The 27,025-nt window shown below is 44.1% G+C and overlaps 2 protein-coding genes across 5 annotated transcripts in view; one reads left to right on the top strand and one right to left on the bottom strand.

Annotated features, from left to right (window-relative positions):
* Positions 1–12,515, top strand: part of TMEM134 (transmembrane protein 134) — an 81,883-nt gene extending 69,368 nt beyond the window's left edge. For 3 of the 4 annotated variants that reach the window (XM_077454784.1, XM_077454782.1, XM_077454786.1), the window contains one exon: positions 1,241–1,652. In XM_077454784.1, coding sequence (XP_077310910.1) covers positions 1,241–1,323 — 83 coding nt within the window. In that variant the 3' untranslated portion in view covers positions 1,324–1,652. Of the gene's footprint in view, positions 1–1,240; positions 1,653–12,277 lie in introns of those variants that run through there. The other variant, XM_077454785.1, reaches the window with a different exon arrangement.
* Positions 1,620–27,025, bottom strand: part of LOC143930459 (calcium-binding protein 2-like) — a 41,652-nt gene continuing 16,246 nt past the window's right edge. Inside the window, exons 3-6 of the mRNA XM_077454781.1 lie at positions 25,019–25,162; positions 21,627–21,736; positions 12,341–12,488; positions 1,620–1,748 (exon numbers count right to left, since the gene is read on the bottom strand). Coding sequence (XP_077310907.1) covers positions 1,720–1,748; positions 12,341–12,488; positions 21,627–21,736; positions 25,019–25,162 — 431 coding nt within the window. The 3' untranslated portion in view covers positions 1,620–1,719. The remainder of the gene's footprint in view (positions 1,749–12,340; positions 12,489–21,626; positions 21,737–25,018; positions 25,163–27,025) is intronic.

The raw sequence follows: 27,025 nt of genomic DNA, 5'->3' as shown, positions 1-27,025 counted from the left end.
TGGCTCGTTATCTGTAAGTGGATCTAAACTTGAATTTAAAAGTCTGTAAAATATTTGCCAATTTTTTTAATGATTTAGTTTGGGGAAATGTAATTTTAGCAGTTTGAGGAAATTATGTAATTTTAAATGGTTATTTAAAGAGAACGTTTCGTTTTTCTGAGCAGGGACAAATGCAGCTGCAGCAAAATGTCAGCAAAACTTGACTGCAGGCTCCTATCGCTTCCTCTTCTGTATATTGAGCTAGGTTATACCTCTGCTAAATTACTGCTAAGTGGGAGGGCCTGCCTACTTTACTTTAAAAGAATATTCAGTCCCATTGTTGAAATGAGAAAAACTGTACATCACATGTAGTGCAGTGTAGTGCATTCATAAGAGCTTCCCTTTTTATACAGTGTTTTTGCCATGGCTGGCTGCAGACTGAAATAGAATGGTCAGTGAAAAGTTACTTAAAGCGGAGTTCCACCCAAAAGTGGAACCTCTGCTTTAAGGGCTCCTGTCCACCTGACATGCCACATTTTGGCATATAATTTTTTGGGGGGGCGGCGGATACCTAGTTTTGACAGATACCTAGCTCCCACGTCTGCTCATGGTGTGGAAGTTCTCCCCCCCGATAATCTTCTGGGACATTGCCCACACTTGCAGTGCTGGTGTCTTGCCGAGAGATCCCCCTGTACTGTGCATGCACAGTACGAATGACTACGGAGCCGCCAAACTCTCCAAAGATGACCGTCGGCTCTACACCGTGCCTGCGCACTACATTCTGCCCTATGTGCAAGTTCAAGCCCCACCATCCAAATGGACATAGAGTTAGAATATTAATATGCCTAGCGCAGCAAGCGGCCCTGTTACAGGTGCCGTGTGCAGCTGACTCACAGGTGTTCAGCTTTGGCTTTCTTTGGTGGCTCCGTTTGTGGCTCCTATTGCGCAAGCGCTGTGCAGTACAAGGGGTCATTATCTGCCGGGGGGGGAACGTTCTCGGCAGAACACCGGCACCACCGAGAGGAAAAGGAGAGGAGCAAGGCTTCGGGCAGCCGCATCGCTGGACTGTGGGACAGGTGAGTTTCTGTCTGTTTTATTAAAAATCAGAAGCTACACTTTTTGTAGCTGCTGACTTTTACTAAACACAGAAATGGGTGGAACTCCTCTTTAAAAAGAATGATACAATAAAAATAACTTCTGCCGAAGATATTAAACTTTTTTACTTTTTTTTTTAATATTACCTTCTCACCTAATTTTGCAGTGTACCACGTAATATTTATCTACTGTGCCGTGAGAGGACGACATGGTTTCCAGTTCTTCTACCTCCCCTATTTTGATAAGTGAATTGATGTCATGGATGTCTTCTCGCACACTGAATGCCAAAAACACTATGGGAACCACTAAGGACTCTAAAGAATGAGATGGGGGCAGGCCACCAGGTGGCGATGTCTTGCTCTGCATCTTGCCACTCTTGGGATCTCAATCACTAAGAGACTAAACTGAGAGCTGCACCTATCTAAAGTGTTTTCCACCTCTGTAGCTAATGTGTCTGTGACTATATAATTAATTTTTTTTTTCGTGTTTTCTGTTATAAGATTTTGCCTTTTTAATTTAATTTTTTTTTTAATTATTTGTAACTGTTTAATTGGTAAATAGAGGTTTTATTACAAACATTGAGTGCTATTACATGGTGAACATTCAGTGTCATTAGAAGCTTGACTTCTGTAACTTCAACCAGTGTTATCTTGATGACAGCATCATAACGAATTCTGAAAAAAAGGAAACCATTGTCATTATCTGATGTTGGGTAGGGACCTCGGGTGGTTCATACATGAGATGACAATTGTTTAAAAGAGAAGTATGGGGTTTACCAAAAAAATAAAAGTGTATATACTCACCTAGGTGGATGCAAATTTGATCTGATGCTGCAACTGCCCCTCCCCCCCCCCCCCGCCCTTGCACTGAGAACTGAACAATAAAAGAATGCTGATCGCTCATTTCTCCCCTTCCACTCTGAGCAGAGAGTGGTGACTGTTGGTCAAGGGCTCTCTCCTCTTCCAGGACTCACTGGAGTCCAGGGGCCAGCAGACATTGCGCTCGACTAAGTGATGTCAGCCAACAGAGGGCTTTCACCTGCTGTTGGCTAAAAACAGGTCAGGAGTGCAGAACAAACTGCACTCTTGTGATCCGTAGAAGTAGAAAAAAAAAAAAGCTTTGGCCATCCCCCTTTTTTTCTTTTTTTTTTTTCTTCTTTTCCCTTCTTCTGAATGGATCAGGCAGAAAACCCCATGACTATGGTACTGGCAGGTAGCCAACAGCCAGTCTGAGAGAACCTATTGCTCAAACAAATTTTTGTAAACTTTGTCATTCCTCCCCATGTGCTTTTAGTGAAGGGCACCCTTTTTTTTTTTCCTTTTTTTTTTTCCTTTTTTTTTTCCCCACCAAAAAAGGAAGAGGATGACGGAGGAGAGCTGCGGATAATGGAGGCACGTAAACTGACCAGAGCATCAGAGCTCAGCAGCCATGATAACTGTGGTCAGTTTACAGGGGGGGTGACAGGATCACCCAGGTATTTCAGGTGACGCAAGGGGCCACAATGCACTGCACAAGCACTGTGCTGTATAACATGCTATAATGGAACAGGATCCAATTTTGTTCCCCCCCCCTTTTTTTTCTTCCTTTTCTCTCTGGGTAATCCTGTGACTAGCACACTTTCTCTTTTTGGGTGGTTACACTTGTACCTCTCCTGTATCTATAGAGGAAGTTATAGTAACCACCCATGCTGGCCAACAACTATTTCTGCAATAGGTACATATGTAGCAGAGGGACCCCACTATCTGTTACATTTCAAAGGAATGTTTACAAAACCTAGAAAAGGTCAAAGCCATTGATCAGACATTGTACCACACTCTCTATACCAAGGAAGCTATGTCATGCCTGTACAGGCATCCTGAAGTACACAAGGAAGGTGCCCCTCTAAGGCCAATTGTTTGCAGCATCAACTCTGCCACATATATCATTGTTAAGTAGCCGGCTAATATCCTATCACATTCAGTTGGTAACATGGCACACCACCCTGAGAAGAGTTTAACAAGGTATGTGAATGGAAGAGTCAGAAGAAGCAAAAGTTTGTCCAGGGTCCAATCAGTAGTACAGATGGCCCTGGCTATAGACCAGCAGTTCTGGATACAATGATGCAACATAATTTACATGACTGCCCATGTATATTTATTGGTAAGTATAAGCACAGATTTGGCTCTGGAAATTAGGACATTTAATATTACCCCACCTCTACAAATGAGCGACACAAACTTATACATGTAAGACTCGACACTGAAACACAAGTGCAGTAATTGAGTTTGTGCAGTGAGGTGAGGAATGCAATAAGGGTAAAAGTATACTAAAGGCAAAACTTTTTTCTTATATTCACCGACTGACACAGCTCCTCTCGTAACCATTGGGTTGTTATGCCCGATTACTACCGTAGGAGATACTAGGCATTAGTTGTTATATGACACTCAGAACTCTTAGTTCCGCCCAGGGGGCGGTCCCTTGGGCAACAACCCTCCACCCTGCCATACAGTCATCAGTTTTATTTTGCCTAGTGAAGGAGAAGGACTTAGGAACCCTGCTGGCCCATCGGTCCGTGCTTTTTTTATGCAGAAGCGTGGCTTTTTGCACAAGATGATTGATCCTGTGATATCAACAGCCAGCTGGGTGACAGGCTGGATACCCTTATCCTTGTAGTCTCCCCAGTCTGGCCATCGAGCATGTGCAGGCCGCAGCTACGTGCTCTGCAGGCAACAACGCAACCTCGGCTCCAGAGGTGGTCAGTGAGCTTTTATGCTCCAGACATACATATGACCAGGCTACTGATGTCTGCGTCACAGTATTGCCGGGCCAGCAGCCACCCTGTACTGATCAGTGAGTGGGTCTGTGATGGAATGTCTCCCAGCTCTTCAGGACTGGTAAGTACAGCTCTCCCTGCCTCGGCGGGGCTGAGCAGCTGGGCATTCCCTGGGAGGTCAATTTGGGGGTCCCTCACCTCCCTCTCTTCTCTCCCCTGTCCCGATCTTCCTCCCCCCCCTTCTCTGGGGGGATGCTGCATGTGGCTGCTGAGCGGTGTGTATGTGACTATGCAGAGGCTCTCACCTGGGGGGGGGGGCTGTGCTGGCTAGCGGTGTCCTGGGTCCTGTTCATGCCCCTGAAAGGTGTCTGAGGTTTTGCTGATGTCCTGTACAGCGCTGTGTTCCCTGCCATCATTTTCTTCCTGTACCTCATGGAGGTGGCCATTTTATGTGTGAGCAAGGGCAGCATGCTCTCCTGGGCTACAGCGGCCATTTTCCAGGTGATCTCCTATACAGGACACCAGCGGCCAATTTCTTGAAGCCTGAACACGTTTTTCAGTGTTCTCTAGTGGCACCATGTGCTCCTGTGTTCTCACAGCCATTCTCCCATGTCTTTGTACTGGATGCTGGGCGGCCAATTTAATTGAAGCCTGAGCACACTTAAGAGCGGTTTTGGTGCCATTTGCAGCTGCTGCCACAGACTCATCATTTTTTTCCTCTGCACCTGGGAGCCCACGGGGACTACAGGCACTACTTGCTGGATAACGCAAAACTCCTCGGGTGGTGAGTCCAGCAGGAAAGAGCCCCTCAGCCAGCGCCAGTAAGGAGGGTGGGACTATTGGGGTGGCAGACAGGGTAAGGTCAGCATGGCTTCAGAAACTGGTGTTTCTTCCCCCGAAATCCAGGCAATAGCAACCGGGTCACCTGCAAACTGCAGTGCCCATGGACACCCTGACGGCGGTCCTCAATTCATTCGTTGCCAAAATGGAGGTGGTGTGTGGGAAGAAAGGTGCATTTAAGCGGCCCCTGCCCCCCTCCCCCTCCTCTGGGGCGAGCTCTGAAGCAGACTCGGGTCCTGCTGAGGCTGGTGACCCCTGTTTTGTCTTGTCAGACGATGCTGACCAGGACCGTTTGGACAGTGAGGATGAGTCCCCATCCAGGTCTGTGCGCGACAAAGTGTTTGGAGCACTTATCACAGCTGTGCGTGATACCCTGAAGATTCAGGAGCCAGCAGCTCCCTCTGCTGATGTACCAGTCCCCTTTGGGTCCCGCAAGCCAGCACGTTCACCTGAGGTGTTCCCGTATCTGACTTATTTTGACAAGTAAATTTATAAGGAATGGGGCTGCCCGCAATGGACCTTTTCGGTCCCCAAATACATGGCGGTGCGTTACCCTTTTGAGGAGAGCCTTCTCAAAAAAATGGTTGGCTCCTCCGGTCGTGGAACCCCAGTATCCAGGTTAAATAAAGTAACCACGATCCCGGTAGAGGGGAGCTCCAGCATTCAAGGATCCCACGGACAGGAAGGTCGAGGCAGTGGCTCATTCCTTGTTTACGGTTGTGGGGTCAGCAGACACTGAGTGGGCAAAACTTTTGTTCCGCTTGGGAGAGCAACAAGCGCCCCCTGTCTGCGTGGAACTAGCAGACCAACTAGTGCAAGGCCTTAAGTACATCTGTGACGTGGCCCTGGATACTCTCCCTCTGTTATCCAGGGCTTCAGTGTCAGCTGTGGTGCTGAGGCCCCTGATTTGGCTAAAATGCTGGTCTGCTGACCAGGCATCCAAATAAACCCTGCCGGATTTTCCCTTCCTTGGCGACTGGTTCTTTGGATGACATTATTAAAAATGGCACTGGTGGTAAGAGTACATTACTCCCACAGGCCAGGAAAGCTAAGGAGCCACGCTCTAGGGAAGGGCCCTCTTTTTCCGCTCAAAAACGACTTTTTCGTCCGCCCGGAGCTAAACGCCCCCAGGACGACCACAGACAGACAAAAATGTCCTGAAACCGCAAGCCTAATAAGCATGCAAATAAAAGTGCTACCACAGGAATGTTTGCCCCCACCCATGTCTTGGGTGGGGGGGGAGTCCCCTTCGGGGGTTTGCAGCCCGGTGGTCCTATCCAACCGATGGGTCTGCAATCTGATTTCCTCAGGTTTCTCTCTTGGCTGCCAAACAGATTCTTCCCCTTCAGCATACCCGTATCCCGGCTCGCCGGGAGGCTCTCTTGGGGGCAGTAAGGGACCTGCTGAGTCGCGGGGTGGCTGTACCAGTTCCGGAATCGGAACGTTTCCAGGGATTCTACTCAAATCTGTTTGGACGTACCTCTTCCTTCTTGGGAACCGCAATCTTGGACCTAAAAGCCCTCAATCATTTGTAAAAGTGCAGAGGTTCAAAATGGAATCAGTTCGCTCAGTAGTTGCAGCACTCCATCAAGGGTACTCCTGGGCATCCTTGAACATCCAGGATGCGTACCTGCATATACCCCTATGCCTTCGGCATCAAAAGTTTCTGCGATTTGCAGTAGGCGCAGCCTACTACCAGTTTGTGGCTTGTGAAAGAACTTTGACCCATAATGACACATCCATCATGGGGTACAGGACAGCCAATTGAGACATTTCAGCACATGGACAATTGGACATTCCCCCTAACTTATAAATAGACCCGATCCGGTGGCCATTTTACATTCTTTCTTCTGTCACTATAGGGAGAGGTTGCTGTGTGGAGCAGGGAGAGACTGCAGTGACACAAATTGCTAGCTATTAGTCCTTTTTAAGGACTGGTATGGTGTAGGCGTAGTACAGGATATAGGGCTGAGTGCACTGCTGTGCAAGTGATTGTTGCAGCAGCCTGTCTTTTGTCAGTGTAGAGGAACAGGACACTGTGTGTAGCAGGGAGGGACAGTCAGTTTAATCATTAGCTGTTATTTTTAGGTCCACAAAGGTCCTTTTCAGGACTGGTATGGTATAGGAGTAGGACAGTATATAGGTTTGTACACGTATAATATTCTTTCTTCCAAATATGGAAAGAATATTATACTTGACTGCTGCCCTATTCTGCAGCAGTCCTTTATCAGTATTGGGACTGAGGTACAGTCTGCTAATCACTAGCTACTAGTTCCACAAAGGTCCTTTTAAGGACTGGTATGGTATAGAGTAGTACAGTATATAGGGTTGAGTGAGGTACAGTCTGCTAACCCCTAGCTACTAGTTCCACAAAGGTCCTTTTAAGGACTGGTATGGTATAGAGTAGTACAGTATATAGGGTTGAGTGAGGTACAGTCTGCTAATCACTAGCTACTCGTTCCACAAAGGTCCCTAAGGACTGGTATAGGTGTACTATTTGGTGTGCAGTATATAGTTGTGTAATACACGTATAAAATACTTGCACATATAGAAAGCATAGTATAGTGCGTTTCCACTGTGCAGCATTGTGACTGCTGAGCGGTTCTGCAGCGATACTACAAAGAGTGACAAACGCAATCAAATAAAGTATTGTAACTGGTGTGATAGACCAGTGGCCCCCAAAAACAACAGATTGAAGGGGTGTTATACCTTCTTCCACATACATACTGCACTTCTCTAGAGACTTTTGTCACAGGGTCATTTAAAAAATGACAGGCAGAGGAAGAGGCAGGCCCTTTCGCAGAGGTGGTAGGGGGTAGGGCAGGAGCAACAGGCTTGAGCCAAAGTGGGAAATTGCAGAAGGTGCGTGCGATTACGTCAAAGGAAGCACCAGACTTGGTTGAGTGGCTCACTCAGCCTTACTCTTCTGCACCCCCCTCATCCTCTCGATCTGCACCCTCTTCTTGACTCTCTGCTATGTGCACCCCCAAAGACACTACCACCAACACCACCACCACCACCACCACCACCACATACCTTCCGCTTGAGTGACAGGAATTATTTTACGATCCATATCAAGACATTTCTAATGCGCAGCCACTCTTGGCATTGGATCAGGAAGAGGAGGTAGCAACAACCGCCACTCAGCAGTCTGACGACAGTACCCAGATCAGCCCAAGGAGGAGTTGCTGTCTACTCCGAGATCTCTAATTATAGCGGTGGGGAAGGTGACGTCGATCATGACGTATCTAGTGATGTCACGTGCCCACAAGAGAGGAAGAGGACGGGAGTTCAGAGGGAGATATGGACCAGCAGATAGGGAGGAGAAGCAGGAATAACTTACATTGCACAGGAGGGACAAAGCAGACTGCTAATGTATCAGGAGCGAGGCATCGAGCATGTACGGTCACATCTGGCGCTCCCAGGGCGCCGGCACATGGCTCCGCAGTGTGGGCTTTTTTTGAACGTGTCCACTGCTGAGAATAGTGTTGCCATCTGCAATCTTTGTAGTCAACGCATAAGTCGCGGTAAGCCTAACACTCACTTAGGGACGACCGCCTTAAGAAGGCACATGAGCTGCCATCACCAAGCCCAGTGGGAGCAACGGAACACACAAAGCCACACTCCAGGCTCTCACCGTCCAGCCTAGTCTTCTACTTCTCCTCACAATTGTCCTCCACTCCACCTTCCATCACGCCAAGCTCACGTTTTTCTGCAAAAAGGCAGGCTTCTGTGGGCCAAATGTTCGAGCGTAAAAAAAATGATGACGCCGGATAACCCTCTTTCCCAACGGTTGACGGCTGGCTTGTCAGAACTGATAGCCCGCCAACTACTGCCATATAAACTGGTGGACTCGGAGGCCTTTCGAAAATTTGTGGCCATTGGAACACCACAATGGAAGGTCCGAGGAAGGAAGTATTTCTCACAGAAGGGCATCCCAGAGCTATATGGCCATGTTCAGCGGCAAGTGAATGTATCTCTGGCACACAGTGTCGGTGCCAAGATACATCTGACCACAAACACGGGCAGGGAAGGTATATCATGTTTACTGCCCACTGGGTGAACCTTCTGGCACCCGTGTAGATTTTGGTTTTACCGCCACGGATTGCATGCAGACCTGGCTCTTCTTCTTCTCCTCCTCCTCGGCTGACTCCTCCTTTTCCGCTGCTAGCGTCTCTTCCGCTGCGTCGCCCAAGCTCCCCAGAACCTATTCGACATGCCAGGTGAGACGTTTCCACGCCGTGCTGCGTCTGTTGTGCCTGGAAGCCAAGAGCCACACTGGCCCGGCACTCCTTTCAGCTTTGCATTCACAGGCAGATCAGTGGCTAACACCACTCAATTTGACAGTTGGTAAAGTGGTGTGTGACAATGGTGCCAATCTGCTTAGTGCATTGAAACAGGGCAAAATTACACACGTGCCATGCATGGCACACGTCTTAAACTTGGTCGTGCAGTGATTCGTTGTCAAATGCCCTGGGGTCCAGGACATCTTGTGGCAGGCAAGGAAAATCTCGGCCCATTTCAGAAGATCTTACACGGCCATGGCCTGCCTTGCTGACATTCAGTGGCGACACAATCAGCCGGTCAGACGTCTTATTTGCCATTGCCCCACGCGATGGAACTCAACCTTCTATATGCTTGATAGTCTCCTCCATCAGAAACGTGCAGTTAACGTCTACCTGTATGAACTCTGCGGCAGAACAGGTTCTGGGGAGCTGGGTTTTTTTTTTTCACCGCGCCAGTGGCTGCTCATGCGTGACGCATGCAGACTTCTTGTGGCCATTTGAGAAGGTCACCAAACTGGTCAGTCGCAGCTATGGCGCCATCAGTGACATGGTACCTTATGCCTTCTTTATGGAGCGTGCATTGCGTCGTGTCATTGATCAAGCTGTGGAGGAGCGGGAAGATGAGGAAGTCGCAATGCTGGATGAATTCCCGGGGGGGCTACTCTATCTGAGACAAGTGAACAACAGGAGTCTGAAGAGGAGTCAGAGGAGGATGGTGCCGGAGCGGATGAGGAGGAGCAAGAAGAGCATGCTTTAAACCTTTCTGGGATCCCTGTTGTTGTGCGTGGATGGGGAGAGGAGAATGAAGAGGACAACATTATCCTGGATGATGAGCAGGAGCCAGGCCACCACACCCCTTCCAGTTTAGTGCAAATGGGGGCCTTCTTGCTCCAGTGTTTTAATAGGGACCCCCGTATAAAAAGCATAAGGGTCAAGGACCAGTACTGGGTGGCAACGTACTTAGACCCCCGGTGCAAACACGAAATGGCGGAAATGTTACCGCCGTCACAGAGGGCTGTCAGAATGGAGCACTTCCAGGCCTTGCTTGGAGAAATGCTGCATTCTGCTTTTGCGTGCGCTGGCAGAGGAGCAATTCCCACTCCCAGAAAAGGAGTTGCGGGTACCAATCCAACAGCGCCTGCAAGAAGAGGCCGGTTTGAAGATGTGTTGGTGACTTCTGATATGAGGTCATTCTTTCAGCCGACCCATCGACGGGTGTCATCCGGATCCAGCATCAGGGAACGCCTAGACCGACAGGTGTCCGACTACATTGGGTTAACGGCCGATGTGGACGCTCTGAGGAGTGATGAACCCCTGGACTACGGGGTGGGCAGGCTTGACCTCTGGCCAGAGCTTGCCCAATTTGCAATGGAACTGTTGGCTTGCCCCTCGTCCAGTCTGCTGTTCGAAAGGACATTCAGCGCAGCAGGGGGGGATCGTGACCGATAAGTGTACTCGCCTAGCTCACGACAGTGTTAACTACCTCACATTTCTAAAAATGAATGAGGCATGGATCTCGGAGGAATTCAACACATGTGACCAGTAGACCATGTATATCTCTATAAAGATTTTTTTAATCGAGCACACAGACCTTCTTTCTACATTTGGCTCATTTCCTTGTACAAACAAAGCACACCGTACTATATGCCCGTACCCTCCTGTTTGAAGAGGTTGAGCGGTGTTATATTTTTGGGGCCCAGCAGCAAGTTGCTGGTATCAGTGCTGCTGTTAGTGCTCTCTATCTCGGTGCTGGTGTCAGTGCTCTTTGACACCAGCACCGCGGTAGAGGGCACTATCACGGTGCTGGTGTCAGTGCTTTATGTCACGGTGCTGATGTCAGTGCTCTCTATCACGGTGCTGGTGTCAGTGCTCTCTATCACGGTGCTGGTGTCAGTGCTTTATATCCTGGTGCTGATGTCAGTGCTCTCTATCACGGGGCTGGTGTCAGTTCTCTCTATCACGGTGCTGATGTCAGTTCTCTCTATCACGGTGCTGGTGTCAGATCACTCTATCACGGTGCAGGTGTCAGATCACTCTATCACGGTGCTGATGTCAGTGCTCTCTATCACAGTGCTGGTGTTAGATCAATCTATCACGGTGCAGGTGTCAGTGCTCAATATCACGGTGCTGGTGTCAGTGCTCTATGTCACGGTGCTGATATCAGTTCTCTCTATCACGGTGCTGGTGTCAGATCACTCTATCACGGTGCAGGTGTCAGTGCTTTATGTCACGGGGCTGGTGTCAGATCACTCTATCACGGTGCTGGTGTCAGATCACTCTATCACGGTGCTGGTGTCAGTTCTCTCTATCACGGTGCTGGTGTCAGTTCTCTCTATCACGGTGCTGGTGTCAGTTCTCTCTATCACGGTGCAGGTGTCAGATCACTCTATCACGGTGCTGATGTCAGTGCTCTCTATCACAGTGCTGGTGTCAGATCAATCTATCACGGTGCAGGTGTCAGTGCTCAATATCACGGTGCTGATATCAGTTCTCTCTATCACGGTGCTGGTGTCAGATCACTCTATCACGGTGCAGGTGTCAGTACTCTATATCACGGTGCTGGTGTAAGATCACTCTATCACGGTGCAGGTCACTCTATCACGGTGCTGATCACTCTATCACGGGGGGGGGGGGGGGGGGGAGAAACAACCCTGCCAGAGGTTATAACCCTCCCTTGCATTATCCAAAATGAAAAGGAAAAAAAGCAAACACGTTTTGCCTTTAGTTCTACTTCAGAGAAAGGGCTATTCTTTTGAAGAGAGTAAGGTGTACATTTTAAACAGAGAGAACAACTGGTTTGCAAGAGGCATGCAAGATACTGTGCATATGCAGATTTATAGACGCCAAAGGATGGGATTGTTTTCTACCTTTCATTCCGTTCACCAACCAATATCATCTGCCTTGACACATTCTATAGTGTGTGGATTAGAGTGACTATGCTACTTGTGTTGATAGAAATACTGGGGTTCGCAACTCATTAGAACTGAAGAGGTAAGGTGACTTCATAGAACATGTCCAGTAAAATGTCACTACTACTAGCTATCCTTTTGACATTTAGGCTTTTGTGCAGTGATACATATCATGTTCTGGACTACTAAATGAAAATTCAGCAGAGAGTAGGAACATCACGAACATCACCTGAGCTATTGAAGGGGGACATTTATTTACATAAAAACTGAAGCGTTTCTATAGAAAATGATGGGAGAAACATGTAAATTGCAGTAAAATATTGAACTAAGGGGTGTAAGGAGTCTTTACTGTAGGTCCATTTCAAGCAAAACCTTTTGACTTTATTTGTGCTTAATATGTCCCCTGTCCTTTTCAGTTCCACTCATTAATTGAAAATTACATCAGGTGTGTGGTGGTCACAGGGGTGTGGTTTGCTTACCATCAAAGTCAACTCTGCCATCTCCATTAAGGTCTACATCGTGGATGATCTCCTGAACTTCACTGGGATTCAGCTGTTCTCCTAAGAAACTCTGCGCAGCATCACTGAGTTCTAGGCCACTAATATGGCCATCTCCATTCATATCAAACTGCAATAAAGAAATAACAGAAACTTGGCTATGCTATGTTTTTCATTATTACAGTGACATGATAAACTATACTTCTCTAATAATTTGATAGGATAGATCAAGATCTGTCTCTCATTTAAACAACTGACATGTATTTAAACCCACTTTTATTGTTTTTCTACCTTTTTTGTGTGAATTTTAGTTTTTGGGTAGATCGTATATGGTCACAGCATGCATAAACCCTTTACCTGTATAAGTTGGATACCTATAGGGAGCGATCTTGACAACTATTCAAAATAACAGCTTTGTTATCATGAGTATGCGCTGCTGTAGCTCACAAGTATGCACATTTAAATACATTCATTGAAGGTCTGGACTCACTTATTCAATCAATTAAATTAATTGCAGAATAATCACAATAGTCTCAAAGCAAGGAAGTAGTTTAGCACAGTGGTCATCAACCCAACCCTCAAGGCCCACTAACAGGCCAGGTTTGCAAGATAACTAAAATGCATCACAGGTGATATCATTTGCTGCTCAGTGATTGCAGTATTCTAGTCTGCATCTCCCCAAGGCAATACATAAAACCTGGCCTGTTAGAGGGGCCTGAGGACAGGGTTGATGACCACTGATTTAGCGTACAGGTCAATCTCCCACACAGTGCTAGATGCATCCAAGTATTTTTATATTATCTAAAAATACAAAAGATACAAAAAATTGTTTTTAGAAATCTATCACTATACAAAATATATACAAGATTGCTAGGTAAGGTCTGTAAAGTCAACTACCAATTGGAGGAAAAGAGATCACTACTAGATGTTAAACTCACACTAACAAAGGACACTGTTCCCATAGTACGTAATATGGTCATACAAGAAGGTAAAGGTCAGATTCCAAGTTTAACTCGTTAGGGTGCAGGGTACCCAAAGAATGCTCATGATTCCTGCCCCTTCTTTTTTTTTGTATCCCATCGATCACCATGTGTGACGGACTCTGGATACCCTGACTGGCTGACTGGATATCTCTGCCAAGAAGCTGCTTCCCAAGTTCTGGAACCTGAGGCCCGTGAATCTGGCTATAGCTACCCCAAGAACTAGGCAACACCAGTTTTGGAGTAAACCAGAATAAGAACTGTTTATTTAAAGAAGAATACAGGTTTTTATACATTTGAAAAAGAGGTCGCTCACCACATTAGCAATGACCCAAATATTTACCTAAAACATCACACAATAGTTTAGCTAATGTGGTACAATTGATTCATGGCATCATAGAGGATCCTTAAGAGTTTAGTTAAATTAGCCACCAAACAGAAACAATAGGTGAATGGGAAGTCACACCTAGACAATGTTTTGATTAATCAGAATCTCACTACAGGTCAGACTGCTGTCACCAAGCTCACAAGGGTCAATACACATTATCATAAGTATAAATGCAGAACACCTCCAGACCATAGCAGGAGACCTACTTTCAATAAACACATTATGGCAGAGGACCCCAGACAGGTGGCTTGCTGATGACCTCAATATCTGCTAGTCTCACAGTGTGAAACAGTCACTATTTTTTTATGAGATTGCTAGGCCTTAAACAAAGACCCCCGGCCTAGAGTCCCAGAGTCTGTTTGTCTTGGGGAGACATGGACTTGAATCCAAAGTGACATTACTCCAAGAGTCCCCCTGGCATAAATCTTTCAAAGAATAATGTTGCCTTAGATGGCCCATAGTCAGTGGGCAAGAGGCTAGCCTGCAGTACCCTCCAAAAGCCTCTGTCCCTGGTGAGTCTATCACACCATAAATCTAAGTTGAGACACCAAATGTTTTTTTTTTTCTACAAGGTGTCTGGCTAGTGGCAATTGTGTCAACTCATCTCTAATGGAGTACTTATGTCAGGCAATGCGATCTTTAGATTTTTGAGTTGTCTTCCCGACCTAAAGTAAGCCACAAGGACCCTTAATAACATAAATGATGTATGTTGTCTGGCATGTATAATGACCTCTAATGGGGATATTATGTTCCTTATGTGGATGTGGTAAATATTTACCTTTTAATCATAGAGTTACACTAAATACAGTTTATACAAGGGTATGAACCAGTATTACAGGGTCCTAAAAAGGTAATAGCCGGAATGGGTGTAACACACTGATCAGCTCTTACTAATCCAGTGTTTCTCAACTCCAGTCCTCAAGGCGCCCCAACAGGTCATGTTTTCAGGAGGGGCATGGAACTCAGGGATTGAAGGATAATTCTCTTTTAAGATGGACCAGTGTCTCTATTTTTTTTGTATTTCTGTTGAGAAGGGTTGGAATTGCAACATGAAGGGCATCCGTTTGCTAACAATAGATTAAGTATTTGTAACAGCCGAATTGTTATGTTCCTTCTTAATTAATCCCCTGGAGTAACCCCTTTGTGTCAGTCTTCCCTCCATCTCATTCAAATGTAGTTCACGCTCTACGGTATTACTATCCTTGTAACGCGGGACAACTGACTTTTAGGGATCTATTTGAAAACCTAAAATGGGTGGAAAATTTTGAAATGTAGTAGTTGATTGCAATCAGTGGATTTTATAAATGAGTCGCTAATAATGTTACCATCCTGGATTCCGAGTAACTTCTCAAGGAATGAGATATCCATCTGGCTATATGTGATATTAAATTGTAAACCAGGTAATAAATAGTTCAAATAATCCTTGAACAATAATAGGGGTCCAATGTCACACACACACACGTCATCAATGAATCTAAACCAACCCTTACAATTCTCCAAAAATAATTTGTTGTTATAAATGAAGGACATCTCAATCCTAAGCCATAAATGTATTAGCATATAGGGGTGCAACATTGGAACCCATTGCTGCTCCCTGAGCTGTAAAAAATGTGTTTATCGATCATTGACGAACACAGGTCATCTTGACCTTAGGGTTATATCGTCCCTTTAGGAGAGGACTAGGCAGAAAGTGTTAAAAACAGCAACACTTGCACAGTACCACCCAGGGGCCGGTCCTATTGGCTATAACCCCTCACACTGCATCCAGCAGCTCAGTTTTTTTCCTGCCTAGTGTAGGAGAAGGACCTGGCTCCCAGTGGGACCATTGGTCCTGGGAATTTTTTCTACATTTTTGGTTCCTGTGATCTACAATTAACAGTGGGGCTGGGTGACAGGCTGGATAATATAGATCCTTGTAGTCTCCCCAGCCTGGCTATCGAGCGTGAGCAGACCATAGCTATGCGCTGGGTCGGCCACGACATGCCCCGTCTAATCAAGGGGCGGCCAGTGAGCTATATGCTCCATGGCACACATATGTGTCACAGTGTGGCGTGGTGGCGGAAGCCACCCCGTACTGTTTGGGTTATGAGTCTGTCTGTTGAATGCGTCCAGCAGTCCCTGCAGGAGGGGTAAGTATGGTTCCACCTGTCTCGGCAGGATGCAGCAGCTGGGCATTCCCTGGGAGGTCGACTAGGGGGACTCTCACTCTCCCTTCTCTCCCTGTCCCTTCCCTCCTCCCCATGCTATGGGCTGCTGTGTGACTGGGCACATGGGGGTGCAGTGCATGTACCTGGCCGGGGGTCCTCCGGGGGGGCTCTGGGTCCTGGCAGGGGGCTGCGCTGGGTGTTGAGGGTCCACGCCTCCTCTTCCCTGTTTCTGGGCCACAGTGAGATATTTGTGCTGTGTGACATGTGGGGAGGCCGTCGTGCGCTCTGCGGACGTTTTTTTGCCTTTCAGCCATTTTCTAGTAGTTTGGTGGCCATTTGGTGCCCTCAGACGCTTTTGCTGAGGTGGCCGGTGGCCATTTTCTTGTAGCCTTAGGTAGTTTTGCCTCTAGCACTGAGTGCTTGTTTCCTTTTAGAACAGCTCGTTCGGATAGTGCGACCCTGTGTCCGCCGGATAGTCCGACCCTGTGTACGCGGCATAAGTCTCCTCTAAGACTCTTTCATTTAAGTCCCCCAAGAAGGCTGGTTGTCCATGATGACAAATGCAAGAGAGTACAGGATAATGCGGAGAATCTCAATGTGCAACCGGTTCAACATCGCAGTTACGATTGCTTGCCAGTTCAACGCTGAACCGAGTAAGGATCTGTCTTATCATACAGTGTCTCAACGTTGTAAGAGAATTTAGACTTAAAGCCCACTGTGCAGTGACCAAACCTCTCATTAGCAGAAAGAATCAAAAGCCAGGGATATGCAATTAGTGGGCCTCCAGCTCTTGCAGAACTACAAGTCCCATGAGGCATAGCAAGACTCTGACAGCCACAAGCATGACACCCAGAGGCAAAGGCATGATGGGACTTGTGGTTTTGCAACAGCTGGAGGTCCGCTAATTGTATATCTCTGGGCTAGACTAACCTTTGTTGTGGAACATGTTGTGTGGACAGAGGAGAACTGGTCCAAAGTTCACTTTAGTGTTAAAAACAAGTTTCATTTATTTGGGTCCAATGGGAAACATTATGTTAGTCGTCAAACTGGGGAAAGACTGAACCCAAGGTGTGTGTTAGGAAGTCAGGGAAGGAGGAAGCATCATGGTTTGGGAGATGTTTTCTGCAGCAGGAGTTGAGTCTCTTTTATACAGCTACATAGCAGAGTGAATGCAAATGTTTATCAGAACCTTTGTTCAACAACATGTGGTTTCTTCCCTGTGTTCATCACCCAATCAGCCAGCAATTTTCATGCATGACAATGTCCCCGTCACACAGCAAAATGGGTAAAGCAGTTCCTTGAAACTGAAAACTTTGAAATAATGCAATGGCCAGCCCAGAGTTCTGATCTAAACCCAATAGAAAACCTTTTGAAAATTCTTGGCGACAAAATCATGGCCAAGAAACCCACTACAGTCACCAAACTGTGGAAGAGACCTGGAAGAAGAGTGGAACAAAATCATGCCAGAGCAGTGGGAGAAACTAGTGATGTCCTGTGGCTGCAGATGTGATGAAATCATTCAGTAAGGGCCTGTATACGTCCTACTAGTTGATTGTCGTACCTTCAAAAATTTTAGTTGTAATCTTTCTCTGTGTTTTTTTTTTTATTTTGTTTAAGTGCCTTGGTTATTTGGAAAAACACTGTTCTATTTGCATGGTATAGCCAAAAAATTCCATCAAATGTTGAGCAATGAAGATTGCTGTTTTTCTGAAAAAATCGTGTTCATAAATTGTTTTCTAATTTTGATCTCCAGTGTATATGTTGCCATAAGGATCATTTGAATCCGATTGTATCAGGTATGGAGTCAGTGACAACTCCATTAGCAAAATATTTAGACAGATGCCTAACCCCATTGATCGTCAACACTAGGTCTCATATATGGGACACTAATTATTTTTTACAGAAAGTAAAAGAAATTCCCTGTGTATCTGTTTATCTTCAGTTACTTGGGATGTTGCTAGCCTCTATATGCCAATCTACATTCGTTATTTATTTTATTAAGTGTCCTTGTGGCTTACTTTATGTAAGGGAGACAACTCAAAAAGTCAAAGATCGCATTGCCCGACATAATTATTCCTTTAGAAGTGAGTTGACAGAATTGCCACTAGCCAGACACTTTGTAGAAAAAAAAACATTTAGTGTCTCAACTTAGATTCATGGTGATCAATGGGATACAAAAGAATAGGGGGCTGGGAATCGTGATCTTTTATTAAGCAAAAGAGAGGTGCATAGAATCCATTCTTTGGATACCTTGCACCCTCGGAATTGGACCTTTACATTTTTGTATGACCATGTTATATGCTATGGGAATAATCTGCTTCATGAGCATGATTTTAACTAGTCTAGTAATGGTCTCTATTCCCCCAATTGGTAATTGACTTTATAGACCTTATGTAGTATTCTTGTATATCATTTGCATATTTATAGATCTATAAAAAAAAATGTTTTATCTCTCACATTAATTTGTACATTATTCTTGATATACAGGCATACCCCTCCCCCCTTTTTACCCTCTGTATCCCTGCGATAAAGGGAATAGCCTTGAATGGTTGACAGCCAATCACGAAAGCTGTTGAACCAAGTCTCTGAAATTCCCACAAAATGGAAATCCTCCTCATACAACAGTATCTCTAGTTCTCCCATCTTGTCTGTCAGGCTCCTGGCATTGGTGAACATGCCACGTAGTTTAGACCGGTCGCATACTGTCATCCTATTGGGTGTTCCGAGGTTGTAAATAGGATTTGTTACTATACTTACCTCGGGTTTATGTGCTTTAGTCAACCTACCACTAATGTTCCCAATACTACCCTCTGAAATATGTTCTTCGCTGACTTTTTCTATCTCTGGACCCCTTCCCCTGTCGCCTAGTTTTAAAGCCCCTCTAACTTTTCAGCCATCTTCATTCCCAGCAGATCTGTGCCCTCCCCATGTAACCAAATCCAGCAGATCTGCACCCTAATCCATGTTCTTAGTCTGCTTGTCTTCAGCAAACTGTTTGCGGGCTTTCTTGTGCATCATCTGTAGAAGAGGCTTCCTTCTGGGACGACAGCAATGCAGACCAATTTGATGCAGTGTGTGGCGTATGGTCTGAGCACTGACAGGCTGACCCCCCCCCCCCCACCCCTTCAACCTCTGCATCAATGTTGGCAGTATTCATACGTCTATTTCCCAAAGACAACCTCTGGATATGACGCTGAGAATGTGCACTCAACTTCTTTGGTTGAAAATGGCGAGGCCTGTTCTGAGTGGAACCTGTCCTGTTAAACAGCTGTATGGTCTTGGCCACAATGCTGCAGCTCAGTTTCAGGGTCTTCGCAATCTTCTTATAGCCTAGGCCATTTTTAAGTAGAGCAACAATTTTTTTTTTTAGATCCTCAGAGTTCTTTGCCATCTGCACCCCAGATGTTTTGGACCTACATTTCCCATGATGCTCACCTACACTGCTGAATGCATGAGCATCATGGGAAATGTAGTTCCAAAACATCTGAGGTGCCAAGGTTCACCATCTTTATGTAGAGCAACAATTCTTTTTTTCAGATCTTCAGAGAGTTCTTTGCCATGAGGTGCCATGTTGAACTTCCAGTGACCAATATGAGAGAGTGAAAGCGATAACACAAAATTCAACACACCTGCTCCGCATTCACACCTGAGACCTTGTAACACTAATGAGTCACATGAATGGCTAATTGGGCCCAATTTGGACATTTTCACTTAGGTGTGTACTCACTTTTGTTGCCGGCGGTTTAGACAGAATGGCTGTGTGTTGAGTTATCTTGAGGGGACAGCAAATTGACACTGTTATTATAGTTGAAACCTCATCCCTTTAAACCCGAACACCTTTGAATTACACAGGTTCTGAGGCAAATTAAATGCAGATAAGGCACCAAGTGAGTTTAATTACCACCTTAATCAGCCACAGAACCTGTGTAAATAATATGTGTTCAGGTTTAAAGGGATGGAGTGGCAACCGTAACTGTTATACAAGCTGTACACTCACTAATTTACATGATAGCAAAGTGTCATTTGTTCAGTGTTGTCACATGAAAACATATAACATTTTCAAAAATATGAGGGGTGTACTCACTTTGGTGAGCTACTGTACATGTGAATGAGTCCTAATGCAACGCTCCATCACTGCAATGCCATTGGACAGTGGCTTCATCATGCAAAGAGGTAGCAACTGATGTTAGCTGCAGACAAACACCTTCCTACCACCTTTCTGCACACTAAATCATATAGTATGTTTTTTCACAACAATTTCCAATATATAATTAGTTACTTTTTGACTTGTGGGATTTATCCAAATGCCTTTTAAAGCCAATAATTATTGTACCCTAATAATGCATCATGTTTTCTAGGGGGTTATAGCCTTCTCTGGAATAATATCCTGGATTAAGTCCACCTTTTATACCATGTTAGATGTTACACTAATAAACTACACATCCCATCTTCCACTGCAGCAGAGGGGCTTGTAGTATTCAAAGGAACATTGCACTCTTATGCCACGTACACACGATTGGAATTCTCGTCGGAAAAAGCTCGGAATTCCGCTCAAACTGTCTTGCCTACACACAGTCACACCAAATTCCGACCACCAAGAATGTGGTGACGTACAACAGGTACAAAGGGACTAGAAAAAGGAAGTTCAATACCTAGTAGCCAATAGTTTCCATCTCATAGTTGAATCTGAGCATGCGTGAGTTTTTGCGCGTTGGAATTGCATACACATAATCAGAATTTCCAATAGAAAGTTTTTCCATCTGGAAAATTGAGAACATGCTATCAAATTTTTGCTGGCGGGAATTCGACCTGCTAAATTCCAATGGAGTATACATACGGTCACATTTTCTGATGAAAAGCTCTCATCTGTCTTTTGCTGGCCGAAATTTCCGATCGTGTGTATGCGGCATTAGTCCATTGACACTTCCTTTAGCTCCGTAACTGAAAGTTCGTAACTTGGTACAGACATGTCTCCCAAGGATAAGCCTGAAGGAGCCTACACATTGCACCAGCAATGCAATGAGTTTCTTGGAACAAGGCATCAATCGCTAACAGAGCAGTCTCTTCTAATATCTATATATTTTCAAGGTAATAATCTCTTGCAATGTGACAACTTCATAGTTTCATGTACTATAGCTGACGTGAGCTGTAACTATTGCTTCCCAACATCCCACAATTCAACATTTCCTCAGTGGACTTCGGGCACTACAGAGTTGAAAAATCTAGGTTGTTGGATCCAACCTTTAAAGCTGAAGTTTAATCTTCTTATACGGTATGTTGTCATTCAGATTCCTCCCTCCCCTTTCATCAATATTCCAATGATGTTTTTAAATGAAACCTGTTTTTATTATTATACCTTTGTTTTAGACCCAGAGACATCATCATGCTAGCAGAGGCAGATAATTCAAAAAACATCCCAGCAATATTAATGCCTTTATGGACAGGTAACACAAATCTATACCAAGGAAGATAAGCATAGAGAAAGACGCCATATATAGAGACACAGAGATATAGTATCTGAAAAAGTGCCTTGTAAGCTTGTAAAGTGATTTCACACTCTTCAGCCAGCAAATGAGGTGGGCACTATCTGACTTGCTTCAACTTGTAATACACACTGTAAGAAGCTCCCAGTGTCGCAGTGAGATCAGAGTAATCCATTTCAGTACAGGAGAGGAGGCTATACAACTGTTCTAGACTGAAGGTAAGAATGAAGTTCAGCTTTAAGGATTGTGTTGTGTCTGCACATAACTTACTTCTTTGAAGGCAATCTTCAGCTCCCGCACACCCACCATGTTTTCTGTCTCTGCCAGCATCTTTGGACCAATGAGCTCTACAAAATCCTCAAAGTCAACACGACCTCCCACTATAATGGAACACATCTGTCATAACACTTAAAGTAGACAGTTATAGTACCATACTAGTAGAAGACATGCATATAATCACAGTAAATCTGAAATCCATTTTTTGTATGCATAACTTAAAGCCCAGAACTGTGTGTTTACAGTTATTTCCTGCAATAACTTGTATCCACAGCACTGGTTCCCAGTAGTGTACCAACTATGCTGTCAGCTTTCTTGCTACCTGACCTTGATTTAGGTGCATTTTAAGTTAAAATCAATGAGAACATTGTGGTCATGATCTGTAGTTATCTCCCTGAAAATAGCACTATATAGAAAACTAAAGATCTATTTAGCCCCTTTGCACTTAAGGGTAAAACAACTTAATGCCTAAGCCCAATTTTGCAACTTTGACATGTGTTAGTAAAACTGTACATATCATCACAATTACTTTGTGCATTTAGGTGGATTATACCTTGTTGGAGGTAAATGGTAATAGATATCTCCTGATTTTTTTTTAATTATCTAAGCAAAACTGGCCTGAAATAGTTTTATTTTATTTTTTTAAATTGAACTGTATATTTCTTGCTACTACCACACCCCTCCACCAAAGAACAACCCAACATAAATTCTCCTGCTCTGGAAAAATCGCAGCAATACCACATATGTCTATGTTAGTTGTTGTTTGTACCCGTAGTACAGCCCAGAAACAGTGCACATTTTGCTTTTTCCTACCTAAAACACACTGACACGGATACTAGTAAAAAAAAAAAAAAATCCTGTCCAAGAGATACTGACCTTGACCTTTGGACCTGACCTTGACCCAAACACTAACCCCGGGGCTGACCTAGATGAAACCTTTGGTCTAGGTTTTTTTATATTTTATTTTTTTTATTTTTTTTATGCACACTTTTTTTTCAGAGAAAGATACTATATGACTGTCTTGTCCATTCAGAGACAGAAAACAGTGAGTGGACTTCACAGTGAATGATCACTGTGATATCCAATCAGAGGCTATCACAGTGATCAGGTGACCCGGACCCTGTGTGTGATTTCTAAAAATAAATGCTGCAAATACCTAATTTCAATGCTGAGATTGAGATTCCCCTGCTGATGTCAGTCTGGAGGGGAGGAGGAGTTGAGGAGAGAGCTGGGTGGTCAGGTGATTGCAGTCTTGGCTGTAAAATTAGGTATTTGCAGGACTTATATTTATAAATCATACAAAGAGAAGGACACTGCAACAGGAGGCAGTGCTGATTGTGTATACAGGTTAGTGTTATGCAAGCAGCATTGAAAATAGAAGGGAAGGGAGAAATAGGGAATTTGGGACTTTACATGAGGCATAAGAAGGTAGATCCAATGCCTCCATCCCTGTATGTCAATATGACTGAAAGAAAGGACTCAAAGGTGATAATGGACAATGGGTGTCTGACCAAAACATTTAAAAATTTTAATTATGACTGTACATACTGGATCTCAATGTCACAGTAACACAGAACAATAATTGCATGGAAATAGTAAAAAATAGTATTTATTCCATATATAATACATAATTTATATAAATAAATGTATTGAATGTGTATGCTGAAAAATAAAAGGAAAGGAAGAACCTAGGATAACCCCAAAGGATAAGTTTCCCATCACATCACTTCCTTTTTTCCCCACTCATCCTCTGGGGTAATCCTAGGTTCTTCCTTTCCTTTTCTTTTTCAGCATACACATTCAATACATGTATTTATACAATTCATTTTACACCCCTTTTTTTCAGATTACTCACGGTCATGCCACCCACCTTCCATCTACCATCCATGGGACACCCTACTCCCAGGGACATTTGTCTCCTGAGGGTTCATTCCAAAACCTTATCTTGTGATATGCCACCTCAGCTCCCAGGACTAATGACTTGCCTGGCCGGTGGATGGCCCTCACCATTTTCAGCCAGACCCATAGGTGATCTGTAAGTTTGGGTGGATGTTTTCTGCCCCATATGTATTTTTTACATTCCTTTTTCATTATTTTTTCCCCCCTCATTCTCCTTGTTTTTAGAGACCCCGAGGGACAGAACACAGAAGTGTGTGTGTAAACACACAAATCTGTGTTCTGTTCTGAGAGGAGTGACAGATTGTGTATTCCTATTCCTAGGAACCATGATCCATCGCTTACTCTAGTCAGCCCCCGCCTCACCTCCTAGGGAACACAATTAACCCCTTGATCGCCCCCTAGTCTTAACCTCTTCACTGTCAGTGACATTTTTACAGTAATCAAGGCATTTTTATTGCACTGATGGCTGTATAAATACCAATGATCCCAAAAATGTGTCAAAATTATCTGATGGGTCTGCCATAATGTTGCAGTCATGATAAAAATCTCAGATCACTGACATTACTAGTAAAAAAAAAAAAAAAATGCTATAAATCTATCCCCTATTTTGCAGACGCTATAACTTTTGCAGAAACCAATCAATATACACTTATTACAATTTTTTTTTTTTTTTTACCAAAAATATGTAGAAGAATACATATCAGCCTAAACTGAGAAAAAATGTGCTCTTTTAAAAAAAATGGGGATATTTATTAGACTGCTTTCACACCGAGCTGCCCCGGGCGCCGGCGGTAAATCGGCGATATTTTTAGCACTATTGGAGTGGCGTTTTGCCGGCGGTATCGCAGCGCTGCCCCATTGAGTTCAATGGGGAGAGCGGTGGAGGAGCAGTGAGTTCACCGCTCCTTCACCGCTCCAAAGAAGCTGCTGGCAGGACTTTTTGTGATGCCCTGCCAGCGTGTAAATCAAGCCGTTTTTTTCAGGCACTATACAGGGGCTATTTTTAGCGCTGTAGCACCTGAAAAACGCTGGCAGTGGGAAAGGAGTCTTATAGTAAAAAGTACAAAATATTATGTTTTTTTTCAAAATTGTCGCTCTTTTTTGTTTGGTCCGGTCATTCGGCAGCCAAATCTTCTGGGGCTGAAGTGGTTAAAGGAGTAGGATCCTTTGTTAACCCAAAAAAAACAAAAAAAAATGCTTTAATTTTCTTTCTATATTACAGATGTCAGACAATACAGGAACTCAGACAGAAATATAAATGCATTGCCCAATAGAATGAGAAAAATCTTGAACCAGTGCCAGGATTTTAAAGCTTTTTTTAGTTCTAACCTTTCCAGTTCCATATAAAACAAAAACAAAACATCACCCACTCCACCATGCTCAATTTAAATAATTTAAATTTCTATAACCTTCTGAAGCTTTAACAATTATTTTGATATTTGCTCTTTGTAATTGCATGTTGAAGTGTGAAAAAGTAGATTACTCACTCCTCATCTTTATGTGCTGGGAAATCTCAATTAGTTCCATCTCAGTTGGCATGTAACCCATTGTCCTCATACATTCACCCAACTCTTTATAACCGATAAAGCCATCTTGGTCTGCATCAAACTCCAAAAAGGCCGCATATAATTCTGAGAATAGAAAACAGAACAAAAAAGGGTGTAAAAATAAATAAATCATATTTATATATCAGATATACTAAAGCTTGCTCAAGTTGAAGGTTGAAGGTTGCTTCATGTCCACAACTTTCTCTGACATGACTCATAAAGGAAGAGTTTTATAAAGAGGATAGACTATAGAATAAGCCCACCACGCAATTAGTTGAGACAAAATTACTATTTGCAGTACTCATGTGTCAAGACAGCTGCCGTATGCAGTAAGAGAGAGAAAAGCTTCAAGGGAAACCTGTAAGGAGGCTTGCCTCCCATCCTACTCTATTCAGCCTGCCAGAGCAGTCATCAATGGTTGGACTGTATCCTGGTACACTTTCTTTGGTTGTTGGATTGTTGAGTGGTCCTTGACCACTCTCCTGTGTGTTGAACTTTTCTTACACCTGTTTGGGGGACAAGATTGATTTGTTGTGAACTTTAGGACACTTTGAAAAGGTACCTTTACACTTGTGGGCAAATACCTTCAGTGGGAAGTTGAGGGCTCCAGTGTTGAGTTCCAAGGGCTCCAGCAAACTAACATAACAGAATAACTCACTGGCTAGTGATTAGCGAGGGTCCATTCAAGAATAGTGCTACACTTAGTTTAGTTTAGAATTACTTTCACATGTTTATTCTTACAGCTTGTAAACATGGGCCAAATATCGGCTGGTATTACCAGTTCAACAGAAACCAGCCAACATTCAGACAGTGCATACAGCAGCCTGTACAACAGAAGCCGACTTCAGATCAGCACTCGCAGCAGCATATCAGGATTTTTAACTCGGAGTAGCCATCAAATAATTATGGAGCATATTTTTAAAGCACTGATGTTCCACTGGACTTTTGCAAAACATTTTTGACACAGTTCCCCACACACGGCTAATGTGTAAGGTAAAGTCTACTGGCTAAGAAAAATCAGTTTGGAAATGGATAGATAAATGTCTACAAGACTGTATTCAGAGAGTAGTGATTAATGATTCATACTCTGAATAATCTAAAGTTTTAGTGATGTACCCCAAGGATCAATTTTTGGCCTCTTACTTTTTAATATATTATATTTATAAAGGGGCAGAGATAGAGTGAGAATTTTGCCCCTGTACAAATCATTAGTAAGGCCTCATCTGTATTTTGCAGTTGAGTTTTGGGCACCAGTTCACAAAACAGAAATTGAGGAACTGGATAAAGTGCAGATAAAGGTAACCAAATTGATAAGAGACATAGATGATAAAATCAGCAGAGCTTCCACACATTTCAGATCTACCCCTTAGATTTAGAGCGACTGCACTTCCAAGTGCACTTTCAGTACAAAGTGGATTTGCCTTTTGTAAATAACCCCCATGGAGGAGCTCAGCTATGAGGACAGATTAGAGGAACGGAATTTATTCTCTATGAGAAGAGGAAATTAAATAGATAATGGCCCGTATAATTAACTTGTTTTACAGTTATTCACTTTAAGGTCATAACTTGCCACAATTTTGTGTCAGTGTTGAACTTGTTGAACAGTGTACAACTTGCACATTTTCACTTGTAAGTTGTACATTTGCAGAGCACTTGAAGCACAATTTCTAGTTGACACTTTTCCAATTTGTAGCAAATTTGCATGGCAAGTCTCTTGCAAGAGCAAAGTTGCAGTGCTTAGTTTACAGCAAGAGTTCTGCAAGTCTACAGCATGAAAATTCAGCCACAGTGAACCCTGTGGTGGGATGACTATTGCACAACATAACAGAACCAAAACTTGCAGCAGACTTGAGGAATGTTTGCAAATAAAGTTGATCTGGAGTCATGCAATGAGGACTTGCTGCAATTGTGCAGCAAACTTGTAAAGCCTGGTAAGTCTAGCATAGA

The sequence above is a fragment of the Lithobates pipiens genome, unplaced genomic scaffold (assembly GCF_037356315.1).
Source record: "Lithobates pipiens isolate NorthernLeopardFrog02 unplaced genomic scaffold, aLitPip1_a1.2 Scaffold_25, whole genome shotgun sequence".
In the NCBI taxonomy this organism is placed as follows: domain Eukaryota; kingdom Metazoa; phylum Chordata; class Amphibia; order Anura; family Ranidae; genus Lithobates; species Lithobates pipiens.
This window is presented reverse-complemented; position numbering and strand designations above follow the sequence as displayed.